Source organism: Gallinula chloropus (assembly GCF_964237585.1).
Source record: "Gallinula chloropus genome assembly, contig: HAP1_SCAFFOLD_351, whole genome shotgun sequence".
Lineage (NCBI taxonomy): Eukaryota > Metazoa > Chordata > Aves > Gruiformes > Rallidae > Gallinula > Gallinula chloropus.
Genome location: NW_028168217.1, coordinates 1 through 22,361, shown reverse-complemented (window position 1 = coordinate 22,361; position 22,361 = coordinate 1). Strand labels below are relative to the sequence as shown.

General features: G+C 54.0%; 1 protein-coding gene across 1 annotated transcript; it reads left to right on the top strand.

Moving 5' to 3' along the window:
* Positions 1-19,018: 19,018 nt before the first annotated feature.
* On the top strand, positions 19,019-20,014 carry LOC311204699 (olfactory receptor 14A16-like; the record flags this gene model as incomplete). Its single annotated transcript, XM_084281078.1, has 1 exon — positions 19,019-20,014. The coding sequence occupies one exon, from the start codon at positions 19,019-19,021 to the stop codon at positions 20,012-20,014; it is 996 nt and encodes a 331-aa protein (XP_084137204.1).
* Positions 20,015-22,361: the final 2,347 nt, after the last annotated feature.

Sequence of the window (22,361 nt, the reverse complement as noted above, 5' to 3'; positions counted from 1 at the left end):
AGGTGGCGGCCCGAGAAGCACTCTCCGGCCAACATGCCAAACGTCCAGCGACTGCTCCCAAAGCGAAGGAGCCAGGACCCAAAGACCTAGCTGGCCTGAAGGGGCCCCAAGGGGCCCCCAAGCAGCCCCTCTCCATTTGGGTCTGGGGGCTTTCGTTGGGCCGGGAACCTGGGAGGTACCTGCCAGGTTGCAGGTAGCGGCCCGAGAAGCACTCTCCGGCCAAGATCCCATACGTCAGGCAACTGCTCCCAAAGCGAATGAGCCAGGACCCAAAGACCTAGCTGGCCTGAAGGGGCCCCAGGGGGCCCCCAAGCAGCCCCTCTCCATTTGGGTCTGGGGGCTTTCGTTGGGCCGGGAACCTGGGAGGTACCTCCCCGGTTGCAGGACGCGGCCCGAGAAGCACTCTCCGGCCAACATGCCAAAAGTCCAGAGACTGCTCCCAAAGCGAAGGAGCCAGGACCCAAAGACCTAGCTGGCCTGAAGGGGCTCCAGGGGGCCCCCAAGCAGCCCCTCTCCATTTGGGTCTGGGGGCTTTCGTTGGGCCGGGAACCTGGGAGGTACCTGCCTGGTTGCAGGCCGCGGCCCGAGAAGCACTCTCCAGCCTACATGCCAAACGTCCAGCGACTGCTCCCAAAGCGAAGGAGCCAGGACCCAAAGACCTAGCTGGCCTGAAGGGGCCCCAGGGGGCCCCCAAGCAGCCCCTCTCCATTTGGGTCTGGGGGCTTTCGTTGGGCCAGGAACCTGGGAGGTACCTGCCAGCTTGCAGGTGGCGGCCCGAGAAGCACTCTCCGGCCAACATGCCCAACGTCCAACAACTGCTCCCAAAGCGAAGGAGCCAGGACCCAAAGACATAGCTGGCCTGAAGGAGCCGCAAGGGGGCCCCCAAGCAGCCCCTCTCCATTTGGGTCTGGGGGCTTTCGTTGGGCCGGGAACCTGGGAGGTACCTGCCAGGTGGCAGGCCGCGGCCCGAGAAGCACTCTCCGGCCAACATGCCAAAATTCCATCGAAAGTCTCCAGGACCCAAAGACCTAGCTGGCCTGAAGGGGCCCCAAGGGGCCCCCAAGCATCCCCTCTCCATTTGGGTCTGGGGGCTTTCGTTGGGCCGGGAACCTGTGAGGTACCTGCCAGGTTGCAGGTCGCGGCCCGAGAAGCACTCTCCGGCCAACATGCCAAACGTCCAGCGACTGCTCCCAAAGCGAAGGAGCCAGGACCCAAAGACCTAGCTGGCCTGAAGGGGCCCCAGGGGGCCCCCAAGCAGCCCCTCTCCATTTGGGTCTGGAGGCTTTTGTTGGGCCGGGAACCTGGGAGGTACCTGCCTGGTTGCAGGTCGCGGCCCGAGAAGCACTCTCCGGCCAACATGCCAAACGTCCAGCGACTGCTCCCAAAGCGAAGGAGCCAGGACCCAAAGACCTAGCTGGCCTGAAGGGGCCCCAGGGGGCCCCCAAGCAGCACATCTCCATTTGGGTCTGGGGGCTTTCGTTGGGCCGGGAACCTGGCAGGTACCTGCCAGGTTGCAGGTCGCGGCCCGAGAAGCACTCTCCGGCCAACATGCCCAACGTCCAGCGACTACTCCCAAAGTGAAGGAGCCAGGACCCAAAGACCTAGCTGGCCTGAAGGGGCCCCAGGGGGCCCCCAAGCAGCCCCTCTCCATTTGGGTCTGGGGGCTTTTGTTGGGCCGGGAACCTGGGAGGTACCTGCCAGGTTGCGAGTGGCTGCCCGAGAAGCACTCTCCGGCCAACATGCCCAACGTCCAGCGACTGCTCCCAAAGCGAAGGAGCCAGGACCCAAAGACCTAGCTGGCCTGAAGGGGCCCCAGGGGGCCCCCAAGCAGCCCCTCTCCATTTGGGTCTGGGGGCTTTTGTTGGGCCGGGAACCTGGGAGGTACCTGCCAGGTTGCAGGTCGTGGCCCGAGAAGCACTCTCCGGCCAACATGCCAAACGTCCAGCGACTGCTCCCAAAGCGAAGGAGCCAGGACCCAAAGACCTAGCTGGCCTGAAGGGGCCCCAGGGGGCCCCCAAGCAGCCCCTCTCCATTTGGGTCTGGGGGCTTTTGTTGGGCCGGGAACCTGGGAGGTACCGGCCAGGTTGCAAGTCGCGGCCCGAGAAGCACTCTCCGGCCAACATGCCAAACGTCCAGCGACTGCTCCCAAAGCGAAGGAGCCAGGACACAAAGACCTAGCTGGCCTGAAGGGGCCCCAGGGGGCCCCCAAGCAGCCCCTCTCCATTTGGGTCTGGGGGCTTTCGTTGGGCCGGGAACCTGGGAGGTACCTGCCAGGTTGCAGGTCGCGGCCCGAGAAGCACTCTCGGGCCAACATGCCAAAATTCAATCGAAAGTCTCCCAAAGCGAAGGAGCCAGGACCCAAAGACCTAGCTGGCCTGAAGGGGCCCCAGGGGGCCCCCAAGCAGCCCCTCTCCATTTGGGTCTGGGGGCTTTTGTTGGGCCGGGATCCTGGGAGGTAACTGCCAGGTTGCAGGTCGCGGCCCGAGAAGCACTCTCCGGCCAACATGCCCAACGTCCAGCGACTGCTCCCAAAGCAAAGGAGCCAGGACCCAAAGACCTAGCTGGCCTGAAGGGGCCCCAGGGGGCCCCCAAGCAGCCCCTCTCCATTTGGGTCTGGGGGCTTTCGTTGGGCCGGGAACCTGGGAGGTACCTGCCAGGTTGCAGGTCGCGGCCCGAGAAGCACTCTCCGGCCAACATGCCAAACGTCCAGCGACTACTCATAAAGCGAAGGAGCCAGGACCCAAAGACCTAGCTGGCCTGAAGGGGCCCCAGGGGGCCCCCAAGCAGCTCCTCTCCATTTGGGTCTGGGGGCTTTCATTGGGCCGCGAACCTGGGAGGTACCTGCCAGGTGGCAGGTCGCGGCCCGAGAAGCACTCTCCGGCCAACATGCCAAACGTCCAGCGACTGCTCCCAAAGCAAAGGAGCCAGGACCCAAAGACCTAGCTGGCCTGAAGGGGCCCCAGGGGGCCCCCAAGCAGCCCCTCTCCATTTGGGTCTGGGGGCTTTCGTTGGGCCGGGAACCTGGGAGGTACCTGCCAGGTTGCAGGTCGCGGCCCGAGAAGCACTCTCCGGCCAACATGCCCAACGTCCAGCGACTGCTCCCAAAGCGAAGGAGCCAGGACCCAAAGACCTAGCTGGCCTGAAGGGGCCCCAGGGGGCCCCCAAGCAGCCCCTCTCCATTTGGCTCTGGGGGCTTTCGTTGGGCCGGGAACCTGGGAGGTACCTGCCAGGTTGCAGGTCGCGGCCCGAGAAGCACTCTCCGGCCAACATGCCAAACGTCCAGCGACTGCTCCCAAAGCGAAGGAGCCAGGACCCAAAGACCTAGCTGGCCTGAAGGGGCCCCAGGGGGCCCCCAAGCAGCCCCTCTCCATTTGGGTCTGGGGGCTTTCGTTGGGCCGGGTACCTGGGAGGTACCTGCCAGGTTGCAGGCCCCGGCCCGAGAAGCACTCTCCGGCCAACATGCAAAAAGTCCAGCGACTGCTCCCAAAGCGAAGGAGCCAGGACCCAATGACATAGCTGGCCTGAAGGGGCCCCAGGGGGTCCCCAAGCAGCCCCTCTCCATTTGGGTCTGGGGGCTTTCGTTGGGCCGGGAACCTGGGAGGTACCTGCCAGGTTGCAGTTCGCGGCCCGAGAAGCACTCTCCGGCCAACATGCCAAAATTCCATCGAAAGTCTCACAAAGCGAAGGAGCCAGGACCCAAAGACCTAGCTGGCCTGAAGGGGCCCCAGGGGGACCCCAAGCAGCCCCTCTCCATTTGGGGCTGGGGGCATTTGTTGGGCCGGGAATCTGGGAGGTACCTGCCAGGTTGCAGGTCGCGGCCCGAGAAGCACTCTCCGGCCAACATGCCCAACGTCCAGCGACTGCTCCCAAAGCGAAGGAGCCAGGACCCAAAGACCTAGGTGGCCTGAAGGGGCCCCAGGGGGCCCCCAAGCAGCCCCTCTCCATTTGGGTCTGGGGGCTTTCGTTGGGCCGGGAACTTGGGAGGTACCTGCCAGGTTGCAGGCCGCGGCCCGAGAAACACTCTCCGGCCAACATGCCCAACGTCCAGCGACTGCTCCCAAAGCGAAGGAGCCAGGACCCAAAGACCTAGCTGGCCTGAAGGGGCCCCAGGGGGCCCCCAAGCAGCCCCTCTCCATTTGGGTCTGGGGGCTTTCGTTGGGCCGCGAACCTGGGAGGTACCTGCCAGGTTGCAGGTCGCGGCCCGAGAAGCACTCTCTGGCCAACATGCCAAACGTCCAGCGACTACTCATAAAGCGAAGGAGCCAGGACCCAAAGACCTAGCTGGCCTGAAGGGGCCTCAGGGGGCCCCCAAGCAGCCCCTCTCCATTTGGGTCTGGGGGCTTTCGTTGGGCCGCGAACCTGGGAGGTACCTGCCAGGTTGCAGGTCGCGGCCCGAGAAGCACTCTCCGGCCAACATGCAAAACGTCCAGCGACTACTCATAAAGCGAAGGAGCCAGGACCCAAAGACCTAGCTGGCCTGAAGGGGCCCCAGGGGGCCCCCAAGCAGCTCCTCTCCATTTGGGTCTGGGGGCTTTCGTTGGGCCGCGAACCTGGGAGGTACCTGCCAGGTTGCAGGTCGCGGCCCGAGAAGCACTCTCCGGCCAACATGCCCAACGTCCAGCGACTGCTCCCAAAGCAAAGGAGCCAGGACCCAAAGACCTAGCTGGCCTGAAGGGGCCCCAGGGGGCCCCCAAGCAGCCCCTCTCCATTTGGGTCTGGGGGCTTTCGTTGGGCCGCGAACCTGTGAGGTACCTGCCAGGTTGCAGGTCGCGGCCCGAGAAGCACTCTCCGGCCAACATGCCCAACGTCCAGCGACTGCTCCCAAAGCGAAGGAGCCAGGACCCAAAGACCTAGCTGGCCTGAAGGGGCCCCAGGGGGCCCCCAAGCAGCCCCTCTCCATTTGGGTCTGGGGGCTTTCGTTGGGCCGCGAACCTGGGAGGTACCTGCCAGGTTGCAGGTCGCGGCCCGAGAAGCACTCTCCGGCCAACATGCCCAACGTCCAGCGACTGCTCCCAAAGCGAAGGAGCCAGGACCCAAAGACCTTCCTGGCCTCAAGGGGCCCCAGGGGGGCCCCAAGCAGCCCCTCTCCATTTGGGTCTGGGGGCTTTCGTTGGGCCGGGAACCTGGGAGGAACCTGCCAGGTGGCAGGTCGCGGCCCGAGAAGCACTCTCTGGCCAACATGCCCAACGTCCAGCGACTGCTCCCAAAGCAAAGGAGCCAGGACCCAAAGACCTAGCTGGCCTGAAGAGGCCCCAGGGGGCCCCCAAGCAGCCCCTCTCCATTTGGGTCTGTGGGCTTTCGTTGGGCCGGGAACCTGGGAGGAACCTGCCAGGTTGCAGGTCGCGGCCCGTGAAGCACTCTCCGGCCAACATGCCAAACATCCAGCGACTGCTCCCAAAGCGAAGGAGCCAGGACCCAAAGACCTAGCTGGCCTGAAGGGGCCCCAGGGGGCCCCCAAGCAGCCCCTCTCCATTTGGCTCTGGGGGCTATCGTTGGGCCGGGAACCTGGGAGGTACCTGCCAGGTTGCAGGTCGCGGCCCGAGAAGCACTCTCCGGCCAACATGCCAAATGTCCAGCGACTGCTCCCAAAGCGAAGGAGCCAGGACCCAAAGACCTAGCTGGCCTGAAGGGGCCCCAGGGGGCCCCCAAGCAGCCCCTCTCCATTTGGGTCTGGGGGCTTTCGTTGGGCCGGGAACCTGGGAGGTACCTGCCAGGTTGCAGGTCGCGGCCCGAGAAGCACTCTCCGGCCAACATGCCAATCTTCCAGCGAAAGGCTCCCAAAGCGAAGGAGCCAGGACCCAAAGACCTAGCTGGCCTGAAGGGGCCCCAGGGGGCCCCCAAGCAGCCCCTCTCCATTTGGGTCTGGGGGCTTTCATTGGGCCGGGAACCTGGGAGGTAACTGCCAGGTTGCAGGTCGCGGCCTGAGAACCACTCTCCGGCCAACATACCCAACGTCCAGCGACTGCTCCCAAAGCGAAGGAGCCAGGACCCAAAGACCTAGCTGGCCTGAAGGGGCCACAGGGGGCCCCCAAGCAGCCCCTCTCCATTTGGGTCTGGGGGCTTTCGTTGGGCCGGGAACCTGGGAGGTACCTGCCAGGTTGCAGGTCGCGGCCCGAGAAGCACTCTCCGGCCAACATGCCCAACGTCCAGCGACTGCTCCCAAAGCGAAGGAGCCAGGACCCAAAGACCTAGCTGGCCTGAAGGGGCCCCAGGGGGCCCCCAAGCAGCCCCTCTCCATTTGGGTCTGGGGGCTTTCGTTGGGCCGGGAACCTGGGAGGTACCTGCCAGGTTGCAGGTCGCGGCCCGAGAAGCACTCTCCGGCCAACATGCCCAACGTCCAGCGACTGCTCCCAAAGCGAAGGAGCCAGGACCCAAAGACCTAGCTGGCCTGAAGGGGCCCCAGGGGGCCCCCAAGCAGCCCCTCTCCATTTGGGTCTGGGGGCTTTCGTTGGGCCGCGAACCTGGGAGGTACCTGCCAGGTTGCAGGTCGCGGCCCGAGAAGCACTCTCCGGCCAACGTGCCAAACGTCCAGAGACTGCTCCCAAAGCGAAGGAGCCAGGACCCAAAGACCTAGCTGGCCTGAAGGGCCCACAGGGGGCCCCCAAGCAACCCCTCTCCATTTGGGTCTGGGGGCTATCGTTGGGCCGGTAACCTGGGAGGTACCTGCCAGGTTGGTGGTCGCGGCCCAAGAAGCACTCTCCGGCCAACATGCCAAATGTCCAGCGACTGCTCCCAAAGCGAAGGAGCCAGGACCCAAAGACCTAGCTGGCCTGAAGGGGCCCCAGGGGGCCCCCAAGCAGCCCCTCTCCATTTGGGTCTGGGGGCTTTCGTTGGGCCCGGAACCTGGGAGGTACCTGCCAGGTTGCATGTCGCGGCCCGAGAATCACGCTCAAGCCAACATGCCAATCTTCCAGCGAAAGGCTCCCAAAGCGAAGGAGCCAGGACCCAAAGACCTAGCTGGCCTGAAGGGGCCCCAGGGGGCCCCCAAGCAGCCCCTCTCCATTTGGGTCTGGGGGCTTTCATTGGGCCGGGAACCTGGGAGGTACCTGCCAGGTTGCAGTTCGCGGCCTGAGAACCACTCTCCGGCCAACATGCCCAACGTCCAGCGACTGCTCCCAAAGCGAAGGAGCCAGGACCCAAAGACCTAGCTGGCCTGAAGGGGCCCCAGGGGGCCCCCAAGCAGCCCCTCTCCATTTGGGTCTGGGGGCTTTCGTTGGGCCGGGAACCTGGGAGGTACCTGCCAGGTTGCAGGTCGCGGCCCGAGAAGCACTCTCCGGCCAACATGCCCAACGTCCAGCGACTGCTCCCAAAGCGAAGGAGCCAGGACCCAAAGACCTAGCTGGCCTGAAGGGGCCCCAGGGGGCCCCCAAGCAGCCCCTCTCCATTTGGGTCTGGGGGCTTTCGTTGGGCCGGGAACCTGGGAGGTACCTGCCAGGTTGCAGGCCGCAGCCCGAGAAGCACTCTCCGGCCAACATGCCCAACGTCCAGCGACTGCTCCCAAAGCGAAGGAGCCAGGACCCAAAGACCTAGCTGGCCTGAAGGGGCCCCAGGGGGCCCCCAAGCAGCCCCTCTCCATTTGGGTCTGGGGGCTTTCGTTGGGCCGGGAACCTGGGAGGTACCTGCCAGGTTGCAGGTCGCGGCCCGAGAAGCACTCTCCGGCCAATGTGCCAAACGTCTAGAGACTGCTCCCAAAGCGAAGGAGCCAGGACCCAAAGACCTAGCTGGCCTGAAGGGGCCCCAGGGGGCCCCCAAGCAACCCCTCTCCATTTGGGTCTGGGGGCTATCGTTGGGCCGGTAACCTGGGAGGTACCTGCCAGGTTGCAGGTCGCGGCCCGAGAAGCACTCTCCGGCCAACATGCCAAATGTCCAGCGACTGCTCCCAAAGCGAAGGAGCCAGGACCCAAAGACCTAGCTGGCCTGAAGGGGCCCCAGGGGGCCCCCAAGCAGCCCCTCTCCATTTGGGTCTGGGGGCTTTCGTTGGGCCGGGAACCTTGGAGGTACCTGCCAGGTTGCAGGTCGCGGCCCGAGAAGCACTCTCCGGCCAACATGCCCAACGTCCAGCGACTGCTCCCAAAGTGAAGGAGCCAGGACCCAAAGACCTAGCTGGCCTGAAGGGGCCCCAGGGGGCCCCCAAGCAGCCCCTCTCCATTTGGGTCTGGGGGCTTTCGTTGGGCCGGGAACCTGGGAGGTACCTGCCAGGTTGCAGGTCGCGGCCCGAGAAGCACTCTCCGGCCAACATGCCCAACGTCCAGCGACTGCTCCCAAAGCGAAGGAGCCAGGACCCAAAGACCTAGCTGGCCTGAAGGGGCCCCAGGGGGCCCCCAAGCAGCCCCTCTCCATTTGGGTCGGGGGGCTTTCCTTGGGCCGGGAACCTGGGAGGTACCTGCCAGGTTGCAGGTCGCGGCCCGAGAAGCACTCTCCGGCCAACATGCCCAACGTCCAGCGACTGCTCCCAAAGCAAAGGAGCCAGGACCCAGAGATCTAGCTGGCCTGAAGGGGCCCCAGGGGGCCCCCAAGCAGCCCCTCTCCATTTGGGTCTGGGGGCTTTTGTTGGGCCGGGAACCTGGGAGGTACCTGCCAGGTTGCAGGTCGCGGCCCGAGAAGCACTCTCCGGCCAACATGCCCAACGTCCAGCGACTGCTCCCAAAGCGAAGGAGCCAGGACCCAAAGACCTAGCTGGCCTGAAGGGGCCCCAGGGGGCCCCCAAGCAGCCCCTCTCCATTTGTGTCTGGGGGCTTGTTATCGTGGGTTTCCCAGTCACCAGTCGGAAACCAGTTAATTCAGTTACAAACTTAATTTTATTAATTTAGCAGGCGGCATTTAAGCAAACAGCGCTGGGCGGCCGGAGCGTCTCAGCTCTACCAACAGCACGCACCGTCCCTTTCCGAATTCAGGTTTTTATAGTCCCTTAGTTCCGGGTCCCCATTGTTTCACTGAGGCTTCTTCTGCACATGCGCCAGTTGTTGTTAGGGGGTCGTCTTCTACCTTCTAGTGGTCAATGGGATGAAGTTGCTCCTCTTCCTCACTTGTCCCTTAGTTGACCCCTCTCCCATATTTGGTCATCTTTAACAGCAAGCTCATTCATTGGCTACTTAATTTCTATGGTTTCCACTACTAAGTTACCTATAACTCAGTTCTATGCTTCGTTAGCAACTAACAATATACGTTACACAATCATTCTTACAAAATCAGAACGTTACAACCTGTTTCAAGGTACATGTGGTTTACTGAACAAAGGCTCATCTATCACAATCCCCCCTTTTTCTTTTTATCACCATTTTGTTCAGTAAACCATTGTAATTCTCGGTGGCTTAGTGTAAGAGTTTAGTCAGCCGGGGAAAGAGTTAAACCATGATTCATACCAGCCTTGTTGAGATTCTCTTTCTCGTCATCTCTTTCCCAACCCTTCCCTAAGTTTAGCCACAGTATCTCTAACAATGCCGGTATGATCTGCATAAATACAGCATTCTTCTCCTAAGGCTACACAAAGTCCCCCTTGTTTTAAAAATAGGAGATCTAAACCTCTCCTGTTCTGTAACACCACCTCAGATCGTGATCTTAGGGATTTTTCCGTTAACATTAGCTTTAAGGACCTTTAAATCCTCCCACCTAACAAGGGTCCTTGACATGGTCTAATTAATTGTTCCCAGATACATACAATAATTAAAATAATCAGCCAGGATGGGTGGTGGTATTCCGATTTCCTACAAGGTTTTTCTTGATCCCATTTATTGCCCTCTAGCCCCCCCTTTTTCTTTTCCTAGGTGGGTGTGTTCCTGAGGCAGTGTTAAGCCGGGATTTGCACTAGGGCAGCTCCTCCGAGGCTTGCGCTTTACTCTGATCTCGGGGTTCCATCCTCCACAGTTTTTTACACCTCTGCCTCGCCCGTCGGCTCGGTTGCTTCGAGTCACGGGGTGTTCCATCTTCCCGGCAGCAGGGGTATTCTTCAGGAGGCTCCGAGATTTTTCTCTTAGCGCACCTTTGTTTGAATTTCTCCCAGTTATTCGTTTTACTCTGGGGAGCTGCACCATACTCCACTTAGGTCTCTCCGGCAACACACCTGGACAAGAGTTATTGAAAGAGGAACAGGCCCGTTTGGGTGGAAACAATAATATTCTGGTAACCTATATATATTCCACCACTGTGGTGACCATTTTTCAATTTCCCCTTAAGTTGTTTTATTTGTAAAATCTGCCAAGGACGGTGGTGGTCTCATTGTTATGAAGGAACCCGTCCTAGGGGAATTTATGGGAATAATTACACACAAAAATTGAAATTGACACAAGAAATATTTGAGTATAAAACAAAATTTTTGTGTGTAATTATTCCCATAAATTCCCCTAGGACGGGTTCCTTCATAACAATGAGACCACCACCGTCCTTGGCAGATTTTACAAATAAAACACATAAAAGGATAACAATTACAACGTTTGACTCCACACTTAACTGTAAAGTTTTACACACTCAGTTACAAGTTTCTCCTTCATCACTTATCTGTATAAGAACATCGGTATTTAAGATCTCTTTAGGGTCATTCTGAGACTTCCAGGAGAATTGGTGACCTTCCAGGATGGCTCTTGCAATGTTGAATCCGAAATAGGTCCCTTGACTCGACTGGCATGTGTCCATCCACACTCAGCAGTCCTAATGGCTGTATCTGTTGTAAGACAAGAAAAGGTCCCTCCCTTTTGAGGTGTTAAAGAAGTTTCTTTCCAAGTCTTTATCAGGACTTTGTCACCCGGTTGTATCTTGTGTATCGCCATATCCAAGGGGGGGGGGGGGCGTTGTGCCAATATTCCTTTTCTTATTAACTCCTTTCTTCTTGCCATTAGCTGTGTTATATAAGTTTCTACTCGGGAATCCTCCAATCGCGGATGATTCCCCAGGTTACTCATGTCATATGACATCCCATATAACATTTCAAAGGGAGAAACACCCACATCAGTTCTCGGCTGTGTTTAGATATTTAATAGAGCCAATGGTAAACACCTAATCCAGGACATCCCTGTTTCCAATTTTAATTTTGTTAATTGTTTTTTAATTCCTCCATTCATTCTTTCAACTCTGCCAGAACTTTGTGGGTGCCATGGTGTGTGGTGTTGTCTCTCAATTCCAAATCTACAGTTTCAACAATCCCACATCGGGAAGTAATTAATTTTATTTTTTTTTTTTTCTAATAATATTTTAACCTCCACCCAGGCCGTGGTTCGTGTTGTTGAATCGGTAAAATCAATTTGTGTACTAGAAAAGGGTCTATGGGCCAGGATTCTTCCTCCTGCTTTTTCCATGTGCATCTTGTGCTTCCCTCCAGCCAGTGCAAGCAGCTTCCATGCTTGCTTGGTGAACCAGCCAGGGGAAGCAGCTGAGCTGCGTGCTAAGTCAGCACACCACCATGCAGCTGTAACTCTGTGATCTCCCTGGCCAAGTCCACCCCGCAGATACACTGGCACCAGCAAGATGCCAGCACAGGGGAGGGGCACAGTGCCTGGGAGGAGGAAAACTATTGTTGTAGGCAGCAGTACTGTTAAAAATACTAGTTAAAACATTTTGTGAAACTACAGGATTCAGCTGCTTTATTTTTCTTAGATATTGTCTATTGACCCTTTGATGCGTTATACATCCCCTTAAAATTTGCTTAGCCAGATCATATAAACCAATGCACATGTACTTAATTACAAATTGGTCAATTAAGGCTTGAGTGCCCCAGTGTGTACCGCTGTGTATTCTTTGTAAAATTTTGAGGGCCATTGTTTTAGGAAAAACCTCTTGGCTGTCAGGTAATTCTCAGGTTCCTGAACTATTCTTTTGTATTCCCATCTTTATTAGTTTTTCTTACTCCTCTGGTATGAATTTCGGTACCTGTGGATTTAGTTCTTTCTGCCTCTTATCCGATATATCTGTGTCCCTAGTCTCCAGAATTAGTAAAGCAGCTCTTTTAGCTTCTTGGTCAGCTAAATTATTTGCTCTTATTTGCGGGGTTAACCCTTTCTGGTGTCCCCTCAAGCGTACCACTGCAATTTTCTTAAGGCCCCTTATGGCTTGTAAGCTCTTGATGGATTAGTCTTTTCCTTGTAAATTTGTTAACCCTCTCTATTCCCAAACCTTCTAAATGTATAAGCTATTCCAAAAGCATATTTTGAGTCTGTGAATAAGGTTCAAGATATAAAAGTTGGGCCGGATTCTGCAGAGAGGTAGTTTCTAGAGACAACTTTGGAGAAGCAATTAATATCCATTTGTCCACTTTTTTGTTGTAATATTCCCCTGATTACTTTCAACTCTCCTCCAAAGGTAATTTTGAGAGCTTCCTCCACCAATAGTACCGTGGCTGCTATTATTTGCAGACAAGTGGGCCATCCCCTGCTAATCAGGTCTAATAGTTTGATAGGCTATAGGTTTTTGCTTCCTGCCCACTCCTGAGCCAATACCCCGTATGCGACACCTCCCTCTGTATTAACAAATAAGAAAAAGGGTCTCCGCAAGTCGGGTAAACTGAGCATGGGGGCATTTGTCAATTCCCTCTTAAGTGTTTCCAATTTTTCTCCATCCTCTGGAGTCCACTTTAGCAACCCATCATGAGCTAATTTAGCATATAAAAATTTTGCTTTTCCACTAAAATTCTCAACCCATTGTCTACAATACCCAAAAAGTCCCAATAATTGTTACACTTGTCGTTTATTTCTGGGCAGAAGCATAGAGAGTATTCCATTAACCCTTTCACAATCCAATTTCTTAGTTCCTTTACTGAGTCTGTGTCCTAGGTACTTTACTACTTCTTCTACAGACTGTAATTTTTGTTTAAACACCTTTAAATCCTGTAAGCCTAAAAAGTTTAAAAGTTTAATACTCTCCCGTCTAATTGTTTCTTCATCTTCTCTGACCAACAACAAGTCGTCCACAGACTGGACGAGGGTTACTCCTTGGCCCGGCTCATATTCCCGTAAAAGTTGTTAGTCTTTTAATTTCTGGTTTCAATCCCTTCCTACCCTCCTCAGGTAGTGGGCATTGTTTAATTTGTACCGGGACCTCAGGGACCTTAATCACAATCACAAAAGGTTTAATATTTAATCTTCCCGTGGTCTCTGGGGTATACCATACCTCAGGGTTAATTTGCTTTTCATCTTCGACTTTAAGGGAGCATAATTTAACTCGTAATTGGTGTTTTTTATTTATTTCCAAAGAAATTCCTAGTTTAACCATTAAGTCTCGTCTCAGTAAATTATAGTCAGCTTCAGGCACCAGCAACAATGATCCTAAGCCAATTTTCGAGTTGCTTTCAAATAATATTTCCTTGACCACGGGTACTGCAAAGGGTTCCCCTTTTGTGCCAATTACCTGTACTGTCCCCGAGGAAATTTTACATCCCCGGGGGTAAACTTTGGATGGTGGATCTTTCCGTCCCTGAGTCCACGAGGAACTCAATTTCTTACTGCTGGGGACATACTTTCAGTTTTACCAGGGGCTCTGTCTTACTCCTTATCCCCAGCAAATAAAGTTCTTGACACCCCTAGTCTTCTTTAAACATTTTCTCATCCCCCCATTGCCACTTCTCGTAAGGGGTTCTCTTTCACTCAAAGTGTATAAATTTGCCCTTGTTTCAGAAATTATCCAAAGGGCTGCATATTCACTTTCTTCTAAACTAAAGGGTTCCTTTTCATTTACACACAAATTTAGAGCTTGACATACCCAATCCTCAAAGGAACCAAACCTGGGCCAGCGAACAGATTCACCCCTTATGGGTTGTCCTGCCCAGACTTCCATACATTAATGTATCATCTTTACTTTACTCTTACCCCACCTAGAAGGGTGAGCATCCCAGTACTTAATCATCAGTCCCAATGGACTACTCGGGGGTACTGGGGAAAGATTCACAGGATCTCCCCCACCCATGGTGACAGTGGGCCTGCTTTTCCTCTGTCCCATCATCCGGGGTCTGTACTCTTACCCACCTCTCAGGGTTCGTACCTCTCCCACCCCGGGAATCCTGGCCCCAACCGAACGGTAAACTGGCCTATACTCACGCGTCCTGCGTCTTCGTCCGGGGCTTCGTGCACAAAGATTAAGGGGCTTTGCCGGCTTTTCTTTGCTTATTGCCAAGAATTTCGGTTCGTCGGTGGAGAGCCGAGCGGATACTCTGGCAGGGCCGCTGATACAGCGGGGCGCCTCCCTGCTCAGAGGCTCACGTCCGGTTGTTCTCCATCCGAGTCACGGCACCAAATTGTTATCGTGGGTTTCCCAGTCACCAGTCGGAAACCAGTTAATTCAGTTACAAAGTTAATTTTATTAATTTAGCAGGCGGCAATTAAGCAAACAGCGCTGGGCGGCCGGAGAGTCTCAGCTCTACCAACGGCACGCACCGTCCCTCTCCGAATTCAGGTTTTTATAGTCCTTTAGTTCCAGGTCCCGATTGTTTCACTGAGGCTTCTTCTGCACATGCGCCAGTTGTTGTTAGGGGGTCGTCTTCTACCTTCTAGTGGTCGATGGGATGAAGTTGCTCCTCTTCCTCACTTGTCCCTTAGTTGACCCCTCTCCCATATTTGGTCATCTTTAACAGCAAGTTCATTCATTGGCTGCTTAATTTCTATGGTTTCCACTTCTAAGTTACCTATAACTCAGTTCTATGCTTCGTTAGCAACTAACAATATACGTTAGACAATCATTCTTACAAAGTCAGAACGTTACAACCTGTTTCAAGGTACATGTGGTTTACTGAACAAAGGCTCATCTATCACAGCCTGACACCATCACCTGGGAAGGAATAACTGCTGGAACCAGTACAGGCTGGGGGATGACCTGTTGGAGAGGAGCTCTGCAGAGAAGGACCTGGGGGTGCTGGTGGGTGACAGGTTGGCCATGAGCCAGCAGTGTGTCCTGGGGTCTGAGAGAGCCAATGGGATCCTGCAGGGCATCAAGAGAAGCGTGGCCAGCAGGTCAAAGGAGGTGATCCTCCCCCTCTACTCTGCCCTGGTCAGGCCCCACCTGGAGTATTGTGTCCAGTTCTAGGCTCCCCAGGACAAAAAAGCCAGGGATCTCCTGGAGAGAGTCCAGAGAAGGGCTACAAAGATGATTAAGGGCCTGGAGCATCTGCCCTATGAGGAAAGGCTGAGTGAGCTGGGACTATTCAGCCTTGAGAAAAGAAGGTTAAGAGGGGATCCTATTAATGTTTATAAGTATCTGAAGTGTAGGACACAGGGGAAAATTTTCAGCCTCTTATCAATGGTCTGTGGGGGCAGAACAAGGGGCAATGGTTTCAAGTTGGAGCACAGGAGGTTCCGCACCAACATGTGGATAGACTTTTTCACAGTGAGGGTGACAGAACCCTGGGACAGGCTGCCCAGGGGGGTTGTGAAGTGTCCCTCTCTGGAGATATTCAAGACCCCTCTGGACACTGACCTGTGCGACCTGTCCTAGGGAAGCTATTTTGACAGGGGGTTGGACCTGATGATCTCGTGAGGTCCCTTCCAACCCCTACAATTCTGTGACTCTGTGACTAGTAGATAGATTGTGAGGCAAGGGGATTGACTGATACATTGAAAGATGAGGTAAGGGGATTGACTGATAGATAGATTGTGTGGTAAGCCGGTAGAGAGGGATTCACTGATAGATAGATGTGAGGTAAGGGGACTGATAGAGAGATTGTGACATAAGGAGATTGTGAGGTAAGGAGATTGATAGATAGATTGTGAGGTAAGAACATGGACTGATAGATAGATGTGAGTTAATGAGATTGATAGATTATGAGGTAAGGGGATTGTGAGGTAAGGGGATTGTGAGGTATGATGAATGAGAGGGGGATTATGAAGTCACAGGATTGATTGACAGACAGATTGTGAGGTAAGGGGATTGAATGAGATAGATTGTGTGGTAAGGAGAGTAACTAATAGATTTTGAGGTAAGGGGATTGTGAGGTAAAGGGGATTTTGAGTTAAGGAGTTTGTGAGGTAAAGAGATTGATTCATAGACAGACTGTCAGGTAAAAAGATTGACTGAGAAATAGATTGTGAGGTCAGGAGTTTGACTGAGAGATAGTTTGTGAGGTAAGGAATTAGACAGATTGTGAGTTAAGTGGATTGTGAGGTAAGGAGTTTGTGAGTGTTGCAGTTTTGTGTAGCTGGGTGCTGGGAGAGAACTGGGGCTGCAGAAAATGTCTCATGTAAGGAACAGCTGGAGCTCTCTGCAGGTCCTGAAGAGCAAACATCGGCCAATTCAAGGCCATAGGTGCTGCTGACCAGGGCCGAGCGAATCTGCGATGGTCACAGAGCCTCTGGGAATCACACAGAGGAGAAAAAAACCACAAGCAGCTGCAACGCCCATCCTGAAGTGAGGCCAGAGGGAGGTCCCAGGGAACTGCAGGCCTGTCAGCCAAGAAGGCCAACAGCATCCTGGCCTGGATCAGGAATCGTGTGACCTGCTGGAGGAGGGAAGTGATTGTTCCATTATCCTCAGCTCTGGTGAGGCTGCACCTCAAGTGCTGTGTCCAGTTTTGGGCCCCTCACTACAAGAAGGACACTGAGATGCTGGAGCGTGTCCAGAGAAGGGAAACAAAGCTGATGAAGGATTTGAAGCACAAGTCCTCTGAGGAGCAGCTGAGGCAACTGGGGCTTTTTAGCCTTAAGAAAAGGAGGCTGAAGGGGAGACTTTGCTGCTCTCTCCAACTACCTGCAAGGAGAAATGTAGAGAGGCGAGAGCCGGTGTCTTCTCTCCGGGAACAAGTGACAAGATGAGAGGGAATGGTTTCAAATTGCACCAGGGGAGATTTAGGTTGGATATCAGGAAGAATTTCATTAGTCAAGTATTGGAACAGGATGCCCAGGGAAGTGGTGGAGTCACCATCCCTGGAGGGATTTAAAAGGTTCCTATAGATGTTGTGCTTGAGGACATGGCCTAGAGGTTGACTAGGCAGGGGTAGGCTTTGGTTGGACTCAATGACCGTAAAGGCTTCTTGTCAACCTAAGTGATTCTATGATTCTGTGGTACAGTTACAGGAAACTCCTGTTCTGTCATGGTGGGAAAGCACTGTCATTTCAGAAACATAGTTGAGTGGTTCTGCTGTTGGAAATGTGCTTGTAAAATTTTTATAAATGTCAGGGGAAAAAAAAGGAAGAAAAAGTTGTGCACCTTTCCAGGCAGAGATGATGGAAAGAGAGCCCAGCTCATCATTACGCAGTGTCTGGGTCACACAAGACCAGGAGATACTGCATTAGCAATGGGATGAAGCTGGTCCATGTTATTAAAGCTGAGACAAACTAGGAGGGGAAAAAAAACCCAACCCAACAGCTAAAAACCCTGCTAAATACAGACTGGTCCTAACGTGAGTTACATGGCCAGTGATACGCAGAGTGAGCAGTTTGTTGCTGCTTTGAGACATCCAGTCATCACTTTCCAAACAGCATCATTGAGCTCCTGGTTCCTCATGCTGTAGATGGGAAATTTTAATTCTGGAGGAACCACTGACTAAAAATTGTCACTACCAGGTGCAAGTGACGGAGGGGAGCTTCAGGTAGGTGAACACAGCAGTGATGAGGAACAGGGAGACCATGGCCAGGTGAGGGAGGCAGGTGGAAAAGGCTTTGTGCTGTCCCTGCTGCGAGGGGATCCTCAGCACAGCCCTGAAGATCTGCACATAGGACACCATGATGAACACAAAACACCCAAAACCTAGACATGCTCTGATTACAATTTCACTGAGGTAGGACCATGAGTGAGAGAGCTTGAGGATCTGAGAGATTTCTCAGAAGAACTGGTCCCAGGCATTGCCCTCGCAGAGTTGGTGTCAAGTCTGTATTGCCAGTGAGAGTAACAGCTGCATGACCTCCCCCTGTGCTTTCTCCCTGCATGATTTCTCCCTGTCCTGATGATTCTGCTCCCAGGCAGAATGATCTGAGAGATGAGGTCATAGAATGATCCCCATGAGGCCTGAGACACCAGGAGGGAGCCTAGAAGAACTGGTCTTCTCCTGCTGAGCTGAGCCAGGCTCCTGGGATGGAGGGAGCTCATGGCAACCCGGCGGCACTGCAGAGAGACAGGTCTGGCCAGGAGCAGCTCCTCTGCCAAGCACACAGGGCTGGGGACACTGCCTGTAGGCACTGAGGGGAGACCTGTGAGGCTGAGAAAGCTGATGGATGCTGAGAGCTCACTGGAGGAGAAAGGTAAAGAGACTTTGCTTTGAATTTTCTGCTCTTGGTGACTGGGTGGGAAGTGGGGGCTGAGCTTTTCTCGATAACTTTGCAGCAGGCAGTGCAAACTCATTGGTCATTAGGACTTGTCAGAACATCTCCCGAGCCCTGGACACACAGAGGTTCCCAGGGCAGTGCCCTGATGCCAGGAAGGGTCTGTATAGCAGAGCTGAGCACAGGGCAGGTTGGATGAGGTCTGTGAGCACAGAGCAGGAGGAGAGATGGGCAAAGAGAAGCAGCTGCAGGGACAGCTCCAGGAAGCAGAGACATTGTCAGGGAGAAAGAAAGAGCTGCTCCCATAAATGCCCTGGCAGTGGGGATTTGGTACCTCTCTGACATCCCCCACAGTGCTGACCCTTTCCTTCACCAACCGCCTGGTTGCTGCCACCCAGCACAGGCTCTGCACCAAGAGTTCCAGGTTTTCAGGCTGAGTCTTCACTTTGGCAGCCCAACCCACAGAGAGGAAAAATCCCTGAGTGCCTGTCTGTCTGTCCCTGTACTTCCTGCATGGGCTGGAGCATTTCTCCCTGTTTCCTCTCCTGTCCTTACTGCCTTTGTCCCCTGGTTACCTTGGGCTCTGAGTACAGCCATTGGTGGGGCTGACCTTGAGATGACCCCAATCTCAGGACCCCAATCTGCAGGACTTCCCTCTATCCACCAGTGGCAGACACAAGCCAGCACAAAGCAGACCTCCTAAAAGGGACCTGACAAAAGTCTTCCTGAATACAGAGACTCAAACTGAGGGCATTCCATAAGAAGTGGAAGGGATTTTCCTCAAAGAAAGATTCTCTAATTTCTCTTTGCCTTTTCCTCTTCTAACAGGTCTCCACACTTGACAGCAGCAGATGTCCAACAGCAGCTCCATCAGTCAGTTCCTCCTCCTGCCCTTTGTAGACACAAGGGAGCTGCAGCTCCTGCACTTCTGCCTCTTCCTGGGCATCTACCTGGCTGCCCTCCTGGGCAATGGCCTCATCATCATCACCATAGCCTGTGACCACCACCTCCACACCCCCATGTACTTCTTCCTCCTCAACCTCTCTGTTTCTGACATTGGCTGCATCTCCACCACTGTTCCCAAATCCATGGCCAATTCCTTGTGGGACACCAGGGCCATTTCCTACACAGGATGTGTGGCTCAACTCTTTTTCTTTTTATTTTTCATCGCAACAGAGTTCTGTCTTCTCACTGTCATGGCCTATGACCGCTACGTTGCCATCTGCCACCCCCTGCAGTACGGGACCCTCCTGGGCAGCAGAGCTTGTGTCCACATGGCAGCAGCTGCCTGGGGCAGTGGGTTTCTCTATGCTGTGCTGCACACAGCCAATACATTTTCACTGCCCCTCTGCCATGGCAATGCTGTTGACCAGTTCTTCTGTGAAATCCCCCAGATCCTCAAACTCTCCTGCTCAGATGCCTACCTCAGGGAAATTGGAGTCATTGTTGTCAGTGTCTGTTTATGTTTTGGTTGTTTTGTGTTCATCGTGGTGTCCTATGTGCAGATCTTCAGGGCTGTGCTGAGGATCCCCTCGCAGCAGGGACGGCACAAAGCCTTTTCCACCTGCCTCCCTCACCTGGCCGTGGTCTCCCTGTTTCTCAGCACTGCTGTGTTTTCCTACATGAAGCCTCTGTCCATCTCCTCCCCTTTTTTAAATGCTGTAGTGTCATTTCTTTACTCGGTGGTTCCACCCACAGTGAACCCGCTGATCTACAGCATGAGGAATCAGGAGCTCAAGGATGCTGTGTTGAAACTGATGACTGGATGTTTCTTAGCAGCAATAAACTGCTCATTCTCTTCTACATCCATCTTGCAAACTAACACGTTAGGTCCAAGCTGTATTTAGTAAGGATTTTAGGTTTTTATTTTTCCTTCTGTATTTTCTAAGCCATAATAACATTGTCCACATTTATCCTATTCCTAATGCATTATCTCTAGGTCTTGTGTTCAAGGACTAAGGACGTACTTTCTGCAGGCTACCTGGATGTATGCACTTAACTTTGATCACAGGTTTCCACCCCCACTTGCTCCTTGGACATTCAGATGCCTCTCAGCTCTCCGGTTGCTGCTTTGAGGTTCAGAGAGTTGGAAAATGTCCCATCTTTCAGCAGTCTAATGAACTGTTCTGTCAGCAAGTCAGTGTGTTGATAAGTGACCTTTCTATGTATCTGATTGAAATTGTTCTGGGAGAGAATCTGCTCTGAAAGCTGACCCCCTTCACACGCTGCTTGGCTGTAGCAGGCAGCTGAGGAGAGAGATTTCATGGGTATTAAACTGTGTCATGTTTAACTGCTGTTTGTTGTCAGAGAAATCTGTCCCTGCCTGTGAGCACAGATGATGCCAGGAAAAGTGTTGGGAGTCCCAGGAGGCCAGTGAGGGACCTGCTGGTCTTGGGGAAGAGCAAGGTTCTCCATGCAGGGTTGGATCTCCAGAGACTGCTTTTCCTGCCTGTCCAGATCTCCTTAGCAGACCCATATCCATCACAGAATGCTGCTGTCACTTCTTCTATCAACTGAGCCATGAGAGAAAATACCCGTGAAGGAAAAATATCCTCCATTGTAATATTCCTTTGAACTGTCCATCATTAAATACCTAACTGAAATCCAATTATTTGTAGAAGTCTGGATTTTTTTAATGAAAAGGACTTGAACAGATATGCTTTTTAAGGCTTTCTGTATTTTCATGAGTCCCATTGTATATTTTCTTCTGAGTCCACAGACCTCAGATACTAAGAGGACACTGAAAAAACCTCTGAAAATGTCAGTCAGACCTAATGCCCAAAGTACTTTGAAGCATTCATGGGCCCTACTGGGAGCCATTCCTGACAAAACCTCCCCATGAACATCTTACACCTCACAAGTGGAGGCCATGAGGAGAAACACAGGGAAAGCACAGGCAGCTCTGAGGCTGAGGACACCCTGGCTTGGTCTGATGAAGCAGAAATGCCAAGCACTGACCCCCAGCCCCTGGGCAGGGAGATCCTGACCCCCACCTGTGTCTCAGGGCTCTTACATGGGATGTGGGCAGTGTGATGCCAAGGGAAGGACAGGGGTATGACACATGGATGCCTCCCTACGTTGAGTTCAAGGAGGCAACAATGCTTCATGGCTGTGAGAACAATGTGTCTTCTCTGAGGTCTCTGTGGCAGGGCCATCAGCCATAGACAAGGGGGAAAAGTCTGCATTTCTATCAGGCCCTTTCAGCCTGGCCATCACTCTTGGCCATCTGCACCACAGCCCATGTCACACTGCCCGATGCCTGTCCCAGTTTCCCTGCAGGCTGCAGGCACTCAGCCCTTTTCCTCACCTTGTTCTCAGCCCACCATGTCCCTGCCTGTACTGCCGTCTCTCCCTCCTCGCCAGCTGTTCCCAGAAAAACAAAGCCACCAGCTCATACACAACTTACTCCAAACACCACAGCACTACCCTCAGAATGGCATTTCTTTAAGCTCATAACCCATCTGCACCTCTATTTTTAATTGCCATTTATTTGAAAATGAAATTTCAAGCTCTCTGGAGCTACCCCTATACTCTCCTCAGACTCCCCTTCCCCAGGCTAAAGAAGCCCGGGTCTCACAGCCTCTCCACACAAGACCCCTAACCCTATCTTGGCAGAATTTCTCTCAGCCTTGTGACAGTTCCTCCACACTCGTCCTGTCCAGCCCCTCCCAATCCTGGACTCTCTGCTGGTGTCCACACCAGTGCTGAGTCAAACTGACAGTGAGTGCCTTTGCCTGGGTGGCCGTACTGCTCCCAGTGCTGCCCAATGTGCTCATGGCCAGGTTCCAGTGTAGCAGCCCTGGCTGTGATGGCATCCTCAGAATGCCCAAAGCCTCCTCCTTGACACTGCTGCTCCACCAGTCATGTCTGAATTCCCTTCACGTGTGAGTGTTGAGATTTAACCCTGCTCACTGATGATGTCATCATGCATGGGAGATTCTTTTGGGCAGCTGGCATCAGCTGCCCTGGCAGTCCTCCCTCACAACAACCAGTGCTCCCTGAGCTTACTTTCTGGTGGAGCAGCACACAGATCAGGAAGGGCCTTGATGCTGGGCAAGCACTGGGCAGCAATGAATAAATTATCATGTGTCACCAATGCTGGATTGGTCACAAAGAGGACGATGTGTTGGTTCCACCCCCTGTTGTGATTATCCCCTGATGCAGAACATCACAAGATGAGAAGGAGCAGATCAG